At 40.0% G+C, this 13,688-nt stretch overlaps 1 protein-coding gene across 9 annotated transcripts in view; it reads left to right on the top strand.

Moving 5' to 3' along the window:
* Positions 1–12,863, top strand: part of TSHZ3 (teashirt zinc finger homeobox 3) — a 167,311-nt gene extending 154,448 nt beyond the window's left edge. For all 9 annotated transcript variants that reach the window (XM_077288727.1, XM_077288726.1, XM_077288728.1 and 6 more), the window contains one exon: positions 8,277–12,863. In XM_077288727.1, the coding sequence (XP_077144842.1) occupies positions 8,277–11,458 (3,182 nt within the window). In that variant the 3' untranslated portion in view covers positions 11,459–12,863. The remainder of the gene's footprint in view (positions 1–8,276) is intronic.
* The last annotated feature ends 825 nt before the right edge of the window (positions 12,864–13,688 follow it).

Below are 13,688 nucleotides of genomic sequence, written 5' to 3'. Positions count from 1 at the left end.
AAGGTCCTTCACTCTGCATTCTTAGGAACGGAGGCTGCCGGTTACATCGCTAAGGTCCAGGGTCCGCCGGAGGGGTGAGTATATCCATATTTTTTATTTTTATTCTTTATTTTTTACATGAATATGGATCCCAGGGCCTGAAGGAGAGTTTCCTCTCCTTCAGACCCTGGGAACCATCCAGGATACCTTCCGATATTTGTGTCCCATTGACTTGTATTGGTATCGGGTATCGGTGTCGGCGAGATCCGATATTTTGCCGGTATCAGCCGATCCAATATCTGATACCGATACTTTCGAATATCGGAAGGTATCGCTCAACACTACTCCTGATGTGACTGTTCCACACGTGAGATCGCTGTGGGACACTCAATATTAAATGGACTACAGAGGAAAGGTAAGTATATGGTGGTTTATTTTATTTTTATTGCAGGAGATCGAGTGCGTCGGGGAATTAGGTGTTTGGAGAGTATGACTATGTGTGAATATGTAAGTGTTTTTTTTTTTTACTCTTGAACACAGTCACCGGATGATGGAACTACTCTCCCATCATCGGCTCATGCTGTCACTGTTATATGTGACAGCAGACATAGCCGGATGGGAGCAGTAGTCCCATCAGACAATGCCTGGCTACACACACAGACACCCGCAGACAGACACACAGCCGCGCACACACCCACAGATACACACAGACACCCGCAGACAGACCCACACATATTCTCCGCTCACACATGGTCTCCGCCCACACATATATTCTCCCCACACACTCTTCCGCCTTCCTTTCTGCAGCGTTTTTGGCACACAAATCCACCTCTGGATTCCCATTGATTAACATTGGTTGAGCACTCTTTGCGGTTCTGATGCAAATCCGCATGGAAAAAACGCTGCGGATCCGCAACAAAATCCGCAACATGTGCACATGCCCTTAGGGTATGTTTCCACAGGAACAAACCGGCAGCGCTTTGGACGCGCTCCGTCCAAAGCGCTGCTGGCTTTTGAACGCCGGTGATTCCGCATGTGTTCATTGAACCATGCGGAATCACCGCATCCTATACATCGGACTGTGATATTTATCTTGTGGAGACTGAGCGTCTCTGCAAGATAAATAGACATGCTGCGGTATACAAAGAAGCCCCGCATGTCTGATTACGCAGAGAAGCCACGGGTGTCCCTGCACACATAGTGGAGATGAGATTTCATAAAATCCCATCCACTATGCTGTAACATCTGGACGCTGCAGATTGGACGCTGCGGATGTATGCAGCGTCCAGTCCGCAGCGTTTACTGACCGTGGAAACACACCTTTATGGACTTTGCAAGTTTGGTCTTTTATACATACCCTTTTGGACCTTCCAAATCTCGTCTTTTATAACATTGACTTTATCAGTCTTGACGTCTCCGGTTATTGCTGTATGCGGACGGGGATGAAGGCACTAATCTCAGATCTCACTTGTAAAGCTGTAGCAAATGATTTTCCAGACGGGCGTATTTAGCTTATAACCGATCCCAAGGCATCAGCCTCCAAACTTCTTATTTATAACACTGCACTCGTTGCACAACCCCCAGAGATGTAAAGGCCCAGCTGACTATTAACAATCATTACAGATGGTGAAAATATAGCTATGAATCAGTGAGACATTCTGAGCAATGCTTGAGTCATTTCATGTTTAATGGAAACTTGAGCTCTATATAACCCGATATAAAGGGACATCATACCGGCAAAATCTTGTTTCCAAGAGTCAACCGCACAGTACATGAATAATGCCATGTTACTGCATACACATCAATAACCGCGGCTGTCGCATAGAGACCTTCACCAATACCATACATGTAAGACCTTCTTATAGAATTTCAGAATATCACTTATTCAGAAATTCAGCCAAATGGGCAGTAAAACAAATGATCAACACATTACATCAATAACATACATGGTTATTTTTTGTGTAAAGGTCCTGAAGGCCAGAGCCCATCACTGTGTTGGGAACAGAAGTTCAGCATGGAGTACTTTATCTTTAATGTAGTTCTCGGTGGAGACCGATTTTCCTTAATCCAGATTGATTCATAAAGTCTCATTTCGTCGTTACATTAATGCCCTGTATAATAAAAGTTCACCTTTATTGAATCATCTTTTTTTCTGCATCAGTTCTGTAATCTATCTCCATAGATTTGTAGGGTATAGCTGATATAGATCTGGCTGGTGACAAGGGTTAGACCAGTTTAGTAGAACATGTACTTGTAGCTGAGGAACGTGTGCATTCATCAGAGCTATCGGGTCGATCGTCTTGTACCTGGATCAATGGACGGCCGTGTGATCCCTCTCACAGTCTAATGTGTTTGAGGACCCACATACCAAGACATTTCTCTGTCCTGCAGCCATTTATCTTTGAATGTCAAATTGCAATAATTAACCATTATTGATCGTAAATTCAATTAACTTCATTAACACAAGTCACGGTGAGGGTCCTGTAAGGAAAATCTCCTGACAACGGTCTACTATCTGTGAATCTTTTCTATTTGGTTAAAGAGGAATTTGCCTCTTGGATGTAAAAAGTTAACATCGCAGTTTTCAATAAATGGTAGAATTAAAAAAATAAATTCAAAAAATTATGCATCATAAGTAATATATGACCCTTATTATTTCACAGATAAGGTGCACGCAGAAACCTCTATATCGCCATATTGGATAGCATTCATTGCATTCGATGACAGCTTATTTTTCTTTTGTTCTCTAAAGCTACATGAGGACATTTTTGACCAAACAGCCATCTCTCCCGACACCCTGAGCTCAGCTGAGCATTCATATATTTTCTATGGGCAGAGAAGAGAGATCCACTGCCAAACTCAACTTTTGGCGACATTTCTCCCCTGAAAGTAAAACAATCAGACTTTGAAATTTCAAGTCCTTGTTCCTTTACTTCCCAACATTATCAATTGGAGGAGAGTCGGGATGCCCCCCCCCCGTGGGTTGTCCCATGTGCAAAGTACATTATCATTAATAAATCTTTGAATAAAAATAAGTTACGCCATCGGATGTGTTAAAAAAACAATGTTCCCGTACTGAGATAATCTCAAAAGATTCAAAAAATGTGTCCCTGTTGTGTACTGTGTAATGGCTGTGTTTCACCGTACAGGAACGTGGATGGGGGGGGGGGGAAAGAGTATACAGACATCACAGCACAGGATCGTAGCCCATTCTTTTTGTCAGGCAAAACATACCAATGCCTGTTTTTAAGCAATATTTTACCTCAAAGAATTATTTGCGATCCCTTACTGTAATATCTGTATACTTTTTTGCTTCCTCCCCTGCCCGGGAGATGTGGTATGATCAGACCATGTTCTCGTACAGTAAGACACAGCCATTACACAGCACACAGCAGGGACACATGTATAAGTTTATCTCGGCACAGAAACACTTTTTTTTTTAAACTCATTCAGTTGTGGAACTTGTTATTATTCAAAGATCTATTAATTAAAATGTTGATTAAAATTAACTTTGTTCATGGGAAAACCCCTTTACGACCTGTGAAGTACCTATATGTCTTAGGTCGCCTCCCCCCCTTTGATGCGGGCTCCGCCACTGAGCCTGCATATTTTCAGGCACATGACCACTGATCCGATCAGCTGTCATGTGCCTCTAACAGCCACTGATGTAATCGTGATTCACCCGTGGCTGTTAACATGTTAAATGCCGCTGTCAATCTTTGACAGTGGCTTTTAATATGCACACACCGGAAAAACATCAGTAACCACCCCATCAGCGTCCTTGTCACATGATAGTGGGGTGCCGATGGGTTGAGATGACAACTGGGGGTCTGCAGGAAATCCCCGTGCTTGTCAGTGCTGATCTGCCACCCCTTGGCTGGTGTTCATAGCAGATGATCATTTCTGCTACTATGTGTAGCACAAGCGATTAGAAAATTGCAGCTTCAAGTCTCCTAAGGATACTGTTGAAGCAAGTGAAAAATGTAAAAAAAAAAAAAATTAAACATAAAAAAATATAACAGTTCAAATCACCCCCTTTTGCCTCATTCAAAATAAAGCAAAAAAAGCACATATTTGGGATCACTGCATTCAAAAATACCCAATCTATCAAAATATAATTGTACTTAATCTGAACAGTAAACGGCGTAATGAGAAAAAAAATCAAAACACCAGAATTACTTTTTCTGTGGTCACCGCAACATTGCAATAAAATGCAATAACGGGTGATCAAAACATCGTATCTACCCCAATATGGTATCAATAAAAACCTCAGCTCGAAGCGCAAAAATAAGCCCTCACCCAGCCCCAGATCACAAAAAATGGAGACGCTACAGGTCTCGGAAAACGGCGCCATTTGTTTTTTTTTGTTGTTTTTTTTTTTTTACAAAACTTTAAATTTCTTATTTACCACTTAAAAAAGAACCTATACATGTTTGGTATCTGCGAACTCGTAGTGACCTGGAGAATCAGAGTGACTGGTCAGTTTTAGCATCCAGTGAACTAGGTTAAAAAAAATAATAATAATAATAATTGTAGAATTGCACTTTTTTTTTGCAATTCCACTGCACTTGGAATTTTTTCCCCATCTACCAGTACACTATATGGAAAAATCAATGGTGTTGTTCAAAAGTACAACTCGTCCTGCAAAATACAAGCCCACACACGGCCATATTGATGGAAAAATAAAAAAGTTATGTCTCTGGGAAGAAGGGGAGTGAAAAATAAAAAGCGAAAAAATGGAAAATCACAAGGTGATTTAGGAAAGGCCAGGTCATTAGCCCCAAACATCACCAACATGTTGTCAAATCGCCCTTTCTGATACGGAGCATAATTGTTTTGACAGTTTCATACCTTCCAGAAGATTTTGGTTTTCTAGTAAATACACCTTTTGGGCATGGCTGGATAACCTAATGGATTGTTAGTAGTGATGAGTGAATATCTATAGCGCTTACCGAATAGCTGCATCAGGAACCCGGAAACCTGGAGCGCTCCTGATAATCAGCTATTCGGCACCACAGCTGTATGTTTCGCGGCTGGTGACAGTCACAACACATGCATGGAGAACACATGCAGCTGCGGTGCCGAACAGCTGATTATCGGGAGCGCTCCAGGTATCCACGTTCCGAATGCAGCTATTCAGTAAGCGCTATAGATATTCTGATAAGCTAAAACCCTAGTCCATGCCCTCATCATCTCCCGCCTCGACTACTGTAACCTGCTCTGTGGCCTCCCCTCTAACACGCTCGCACCCCTCCAATCTATTCTAAACTCTACTGCCCGACTAATCCACCTGTCCCCCCCGCTATTCCCCGTCTTCTCCCCTCTGTCAATCCCTTCACTGGCTCCCCATTGCCCAGAGACTCTAGTACAAAACCCTAACCATGACGTACAAAGCCATCCACAACCTGTCTCCTCCATACATCTGTGACCTCGTCTCCCGGTACTTACCTACACGCAACCTCCTATCCTCACAAGATCTCCTTCTCTACTCCCCTCTTATCTCCTCTTCCCACAATCGTATACAAGATTTCTCTTGCGTATCACCCCTACTCTGGAACCCTCTACCACAACATATCAGACTCTCGCCTACCATCGAAACCTTAAAAAAGAGCCTGAAGACCCACCTCTTCCGACAAGCCTACAACCTGCAGTAACCACCGATCGACCAAACCGCTGCATGACCAGCTCTATCCTCACCTACTGTATCCTCACCCATCCCTTGTAGACTGTGAGCCCTCGCGGGCAGGGTCCTCTCTCCTCCTGTACCAGTTATGACTTGTATTGTTCAAGATTATTGTACTTGTTTTTATTATGTATACCCCTCCTTACATGTAAAGCGCCATGGAATAAATGGCGCTATAACAATAAATAATAATAATAAGCTCTTATCCTAAGCTATTCGCTCATCCCTAATTGTTAGTGCTGCAGAAGATTCACTGCGTAGAAGTAATTGTATTAAAAGTTCTCCTTTATTTACATTTCTGAAACCCATTACTAGAATTTTCCTAAATGCATAAGGCAGGTTATCTAGCAACGCCCAAACGGTGTATTTTCTCCATAACCATATTCTTCATCAATAACAACATGCGTGAATTGACCAAATTATGTGCCCAGTGTCTCCATTATCTAGCGCAGTACTGCAAATCATATTTCATATATTTCACATTTACACGCTATAGCGCCACAGCGTGCAACTTTATTTGTTCATAATCTTCGTCAAGCTCCATTAGTGCATCATTGGCCCCTGTAATTTCCCACCAACGTTGCGTCCACAGACTCATGATTCATGGACCGGCCTCGAGGTCTCCCGGCCCAAACTCCATAGCCTCATAAGCATATTTGAGGCTGTCAAGTTTTGATCAGGAGACATGCAGCAAGTCCGTGCATTGAGGTTTGTATGTCGTCTTTTTTATTTATTTTTTGCTTTCTTCCTATCATATCTGCTTCCTTCAATAACATTTATTGAAATCTATTCAGTAATTTCTCTTTATACCAATCTGGTCATTATATGTGCAGTATTTTTTTCTTCTTGGAGAAAGAAAATCCATATATTCTGCATTTCACACAATATACAATTTCTCGTACAAAAGAAAAGAAAACATTCACGGAGGCGTCAGTAGCCTTTGCGACAAAAGAAAAGACAGATTCTTGTGGGTGGGAATCAATTTGTGTTGTAATCGGCCATAGTGAACGCGTTATGATACAGGAGCGACAAGGATCATCTTTAATCACAAAGGAAAATCACCCAGGAAGTACCAGGCCGCCCCTGTGGAGAGGTTACATGTCGGATCTATCTCTTACCGTCTCCTCCTCCCCATGACTTTATCATTTGCAGGTTTATTATTTAACCCATGTGTGAGGCAGCAAAGATTAGATCGGCTATTCGGCACCTTTAAGTGCCCTTGTGAGCTGATAACAATACAGCAATAATGTTTTGTAATGACATATGTAAGAACAGTGCATGCTGAGCAGTCAGCAACCTGTTAGTGGGCTGGGGACACACTATGCTCCTGTCATTACTACTAATAAAGTTCTAAGATTCAGGCGTTCTGGATTAGCTCAGAATATAACGTGAACCTTTCATTATTGCATTCTCACAGACTCGGAGCACAGCTGACCTATTGCTTTCTGATGTAAAGTGGTTGGCATTTTTTATTTCCTTTTTTGTAAGTCTGATTGGTTCCTCTGACCACATGTCGACTGCATTAGTCTAAAATTTCAGTACGTCCTCTATAGCACATGAACTTGACTCCCTGCTGTGACGCGCAGGCCTTAGTGACACAAATGAAAGGTTTAAAAGCTGGCAGCCAAAAGCCATATAGAAAACATGATGGTTCTCATACTGGGCATATGGCATCAAATGTCACCGAGCCAAAAGATTGGATTATAACAATATTCAAAATGTAACATTGAAAAAAAATCTATGTTAGTTAGAATTTCTACCGCAGGGGAAATAAGAAAAAAAAAGTTTTAGGCACTTTCAGTAAATTTTTATATTGATGTTTGATTTAAGGACTAGATGGGAATTAGCAATTTTTGCAATAATTGCCATACCCCTCTGTAATCATGGTTAAATGTATTCATGGTTAGACTAAAGGATAATACCCTTTAAAAAAATTCTATTTCCCACAATCCCTTGTGAGACAGGCTATTTGGGGTGCAGTGGGTTAATGAAAATGAATTAGCAGTACAGGATCGGCACCTACATTACTTAAAAGTGATTATAAGCTTTTAAGCCATTTTCTTTATACTCGGAAGACACATACAAAATCTAAATCATTTTTTAATTTATTGTAATTGATGTAAATTTCTTTCATTGTCGGAATCATATTGATAGTTCTCTACTTTATGTTTATTAAAGGTTGAGGATCAGAAACGTTGTGGGTAAAAAAATGTGTGCTTAATTTAAATTGTGAAACTGTCTGTCAAGAAATGCATTAGGGGTAGAAAAAGCATAAGACATATTAATTGACAGACAGGAACTGCTGTCTCTAAGGTTGATACAAGTAATTTATTACTTTAGAAATGAATGCCACCTCTAGAATGTGCTTCATTAATTTCAAATTTAGTTTTAATTTCAAGCTGTTGCCCCTTGAGAAGAATAAGGTGGCAAATTATGTTTGAAGAGATTTTTTTTCCTTTAGCTATTTTTCTCAGAGAAGAAACACCACAGTTTAACTATTTATTATTAAGCATAATTGTACTCTTATATTGTCCTCTTTAAACATAACATGAAAGAAACATTGATATTATGAGATCACTGCCTTTTCTGATGTTTTTTCTTTACATTTTTGCAGCGTATGTTTCAGACGAGTTGAAGGCAGCAGCCCTTGTTGATGATGATGGTGAAGCTGAGGATGCGGTCGTTGAAGGCGAGCCATCAGCAAAATATGCCTGTCCTGAGAAGGAATTCACAAATAACTCTCCGAGCTACCAGCACTCTCCTGCTGGAGAATTCTCCAGCCATGAGATGGACAGCGAATCTCACGTCAGTGAGACCAGTGACCGCATGGCTGACTTCGAAAGTAGCTCCATCAAAAACGAGGAGGAGAGCAAAGAGATGTTGGCTCCTTTAGAAGACTCCAATGTGTCAGACAGTTTAGAGCAGATGAAAGCTGTCTACAATAATTTCCTTTCAAATTCTTACTGGTCCAACCTTAGCTTAAATCTTCACCAGTCAACTTCAGAAAAGAACAATGCTAGCAGCAGCAGCAGCAGCAGTAGTAGTAGCAGCTGTGGAAGCGGAAGTTTTGACTGGCACCAGACAGCCATGGCTAAAACACTACAGCAAGTATCTCAGAGCCGAGTCCTACCTGAGCCAAGCCTTTTTAGCACTGTTCAATTGTACCGACAAAGCAGTAAACTTTACGGTTCCATTTTCACAGGTGCCAGTAAGTTTCGTTGCAAAGACTGTAGCGCCGCGTACGATACACTAGTAGAACTGACAGTTCACATGAATGAAATGGGACATTACAGAGATGATAACCATGAAACAGATAACAAAAACCCAAAACGTTGGTCAAAGCCACGCAAACGTTCATTACTTGAAATGGAAGGAAAAGAAGATGCCCAGAAAGTGTTAAAGTGCATGTACTGTGGTCACTCGTTCGAATCTCTTCAGGACCTAAGCGTTCACATGATTAAAACAAAACACTACCAAAAAGTGCCTCTTAAAGAACCTGTTACCCCGGTAGCAGCAAAAATTGTCCCAGCTTCTAGAAAAAAGCTCTCTCTAGAACTTGACCTTCCAAGTTCTCCCGATTCGACTGGAGGGATACAAAAACCAACAATTTCAGATGCAAATGAAGCTTTGCAAAAGAATTCAAATCCATATATCACACCAAATAACCGATACGGGCACCAGAATGGGGCCAGTTATGCTTGGCATTTTGAAGCTAGGAAATCTCAGATACTTAAATGCATGGAATGTGGCAGCTCACATGATACATTACAAGAACTTACTGCCCACATGATGGTCACAGGACATTTTATAAAGGTGACCAATTCCGCACTCAAGAAAGGAAAACCTGTGATGGAACCCCCTGCTATGCCAACTTCTTTACTGGATGAAAAGGTACAGTCCGTACCATTAGCTGCCACTACATTTACACCTCCCGCTAATAATAACACTTCTCTTTCACCAAAACTGACTGTTGAAATAAAAAAAGAAATAATCCCAGATGATAAAATCAAAGACAAGGAAAAATCTAATGAAGAAGAAGAAAAGTTTGATGTCCCTTCAAAATACCATTATCTAACTGAAAATGACTTAGACGAAAGCCCGAAAGGCGGATTAGATATCCTAAAGTCTTTAGAAAATACAGTAACGTCTGCCATTAATAAGGCTCAAAATGGTACTCCAAGTTGGGGAGGTTACCCAAGTATCCATGCTGCCTACCAGCTCCCAAACATGATGAAGTTATCGTTAGGCTCCTCAGGGAAAAGTACTCCATTAAAACCAATGTATGGTAATAGTGATGTTATGTCACCTACCAAAAATCAGCCACTGGTGTCACCGCCAAGTAGTCAGACTTCGCCTGTGTCAAAAACTAACTTCCATGCCATGGAAGAATTAGTCAAAAAAGTGACAGAAAAAGTAGCTAAAGTTGAAGAGAAAATGAAGGAGCCAGAGGGAAAGTATTCACCAGTTAAAAGGGCAACACCGTCTCCAAGTGGTAGTGAAATTAGTGAACCTCCAAAATCCGATGCTCTGAATGACATTGTATATAAAAGCCAGCAAAACAGTCCGATTTCACAAAAAAACAACTGCAAGGAAAGTTCAACTCTAGAGCCAGTTGAAAATGGCAAGGACCACGTGAAGTCAATAATAGGCAGCTTAAGTAGCAGCACAGCTATAATAACAGAGCACCCTCCAGAACAACCGTTTGTTAATCCATTAAGTGCATTGCAGTCCGTTATGAACATTCACCTTGGCAAGGCAGCTAAACCCTCCCTCCCGACTCTAGATCCCATGAGCATGTTATTTAAAATGAGTAACAGCTTGGCTGAAAAAGCTGCTGTTGCGACCCCACCTATCCAATCCAAAAAAACAGACCACTTAACAGACCGTTATTTTTATCATGTCAACAATGACCAGCCCATAGATTTGACAAAAGGAAAGAGTGACAAAAACTGCTCTTTGGCTTCAGCGCTTTTGTCACCCACATCGACATCTTCTGCATCTTCTTCATCTACAGTGACAACAGCAAAGACATCTGCAGTCGTGTCATTCATGTCAAACTCACCGCTGCGCGAGAATGCCTTGTCAGATATATCTGATATGCTGAAAAACCTGACAGAAAGCCACACATCAAAATCTTCTACACCTACCAGTATATCTGAAAAATCTGACATTGACGGTACCACAATAGAGGAACCAGAAGAAAACACACCAGCTCAGAAAAGGAAAGGGCGGCAGTCCAACTGGAACCCACAACATTTGCTTATCCTACAAGCCCAGTTTGCAGCTAGTTTGAGACAGACATCTGAAGGGAAATATGTCATGTCAGACTTGAGCCCTCAAGAAAGAATGCACATTTCCAGGTTTACAGGACTCTCAATGACCACAATTAGTCACTGGCTAGCTAATGTGAAATACCAGCTACGAAGGACAGGTGGGACGAAGTTCCTCAAGAACTTGGACACTGGGCATCCAGTGTTCTTTTGTAATGACTGCGCCTCGCAAATCAGGACACCCTCAACGTATATCAGTCACCTTGAATCACATCTAGGTTTTAGAATAAGAGACTTGTCTAAACTTTCTAGTGAACAAATACACAATCAGATAGCACAAACAAAATCCCCGTCTGACAAGTTGGTGGCTTCCTCCCCAGAAGAAGAGACTGGAACTTCCTATCAGTGTAAGCTTTGCAATCGGACATTTGCGAGCAAGCACGCTGTGAAACTTCATTTGAGTAAAACACATGGGAAGTCTCCAGAAGATCACCTTCTGTATGTGTCAGAGCTAGAAAAGCAGTAGTATTTGCTTTTTCGTTTTCCCTTTATTTTATGTTAAAATGACTGTAACTTGCTTTGAGGAAAATTGTCAGGAAAAAGCCTTAAAGCTACAATACTTGGCACACGTTCCGATTTTATCTCTGGAGAGTATGTTCCTCTTTCTCTCTCTGGGGGTACGAACTGTTTTTTTTGTAAAACTGTACAGTGTTTAATAGAGGTGCATAATCAGCTGTTGTTACAGGTAACACATGAAGGTTATAATGCCATGGTAAATGTTTGGGACTCGTGTTAATCGGAATAGCTGTGCGCCGGACTGCATGAATTAACAGGACAGTTTCATTGAGCATTTATATCTAAAGCTGGTACACTATTTTTCATTTGACCTGTGTGCTAGTATTTTTCAGCATATGACCTTTAGCCCTCTGAGTACTTTGGAGCACTATTTTATGTTACTTGGGGGGAAGGACGCCATATTTTTATTATTATTTATTTCTTTTCTAAATAAAAAAAACTACTGGCTCAGATCCACTTCATTATTCAGTTCTACAGCTGCAGTCTTTTTTTTATACTGAAATGACTATTCCTTGGGACCTTGAACACATTGCGGTGCAATGCGCAACTAACCCCTTATGCTTGGAAAGGGTTAAAAAAAAAACCTGTATATAGTGTACAGACTCGCATTTTGGAAATTGTGATTGATGTGATCAGCAAAAGCCTCAAACCGGTCCTGAACCCACCTACTGTGGAACCCTCTGCGATTCTGACTAGTGTTTTTAGTAGCCAATGCAGTATGCCCTTTAACATAAGCTGTGCCTATGTATAGTGTAAATTCCTTTTTAATTTACCTTTTTAAATGCCAGCTGAAAAGGATTTCTATTTCTGGCAATGAGAAAGGTTTTGCTTTCTTCAATTTTCTTTTTCTGTTCTTACCCAAATGGTGTAAATTATTGAAAGCATACTACAAATAGCCTTTATAAAATATTCAAAAACTATTATTCTAGAGCAAAAATTAAGATTGTTTTACTATACATCTATATTGTTAAAAAGTTCATGTTTAAATTATACATATTTATTAGCAACGTAATATCATTTGCTGCCAATAATAACTAAAGTCACAAACCACAGGAATACATAACTACGTAGCCGGCACAATTATTTTTTTTTCTTTTGTTTGCACAATTTTTTTTTTCATGAAATATTTATTAATGTGAAAAATATATTCTAATCATTCTCAGTGCTCAAAGGGTTAAAAAAAATCATTTTTTTGGATAATTTAAGAACAGTGTACTGTATTTCCTGAGAATTGCTAATGCTTTAAAAAAAAATAAAAACTGTTTGTACTAGAAAACTTTGCTTACAACATGAAGAGGCATTCTGTAATATAACCTCTTTTACTTATTTATAAACTACCCTGGGTTGTTCGCCCAGATTGTTGAATGCCTTTTTATTTCATTTTTGTAAATTTTTTTTCCTGTTTTTGTTTTGTCTAATTATCTTCCCAAGATCCCATTCTGCCGCTTTATCTTAAAGCATATGAAAGGTAACCCGTGGTTACCGACTCACTAAGTGATTCTGTTCTTCTCCATTTTTGGCAGTTAATTTGCAGAAATAACTGACAGCTGACACCATACAAGGAAATGTGTATACAATATTGGCATGTAAACAGCACAGACACTGTAATGCACTCTGTGTCCTTTTTTCTGTTGTTGACAATGAAATATCATTATATGATTCTTCTTCATATAACCTTTTTTTTTCTACAACAGCATTAAAAAAACTTGTCTTTTTTTTCCCCCTTTTGCGATGTAATCTTGATTCGCGTTCACAATGATATACAATACATACAATATTACATACAATAATACAAGGGTATTACAATTACATTGTGTATCATGGCTGCAGAGCAAATTGGTCCCCTCATCTACCTGGAGAGCAACTAAATCACATCGCAGAAAATAAGTCGAAAAGGATTTTGATTGAGGAGTAAAGTTTATGGAAATGATGGGGGCAAAAAACAGTTGTAATAGTTGGTTCAATGTGCAAAAAGGTATTCAAAATTCTAAAAAACAATGAGAGCAAAGTCTGATCTAAGGGCTGGTTTCAGAAAAGGGAACAAATAACGCACGGAGCTGAAAAGATATGAAAAAAAATTATCTTTTTTTCTTTCATTTTATAGAATAGGCTGCATAGACATTGCTGCAAAAAAACAACAAAGTGGAAGGAAAAACTTTATAAACTTTGCATTTTGTTTG

Source organism: Ranitomeya variabilis, chromosome 2, assembly GCF_051348905.1.
Source record: "Ranitomeya variabilis isolate aRanVar5 chromosome 2, aRanVar5.hap1, whole genome shotgun sequence".
In the NCBI taxonomy this organism is placed as follows: Eukaryota; Metazoa; Chordata; class Amphibia; order Anura; family Dendrobatidae; genus Ranitomeya; species Ranitomeya variabilis.
This window is presented reverse-complemented; position numbering and strand designations above follow the sequence as displayed.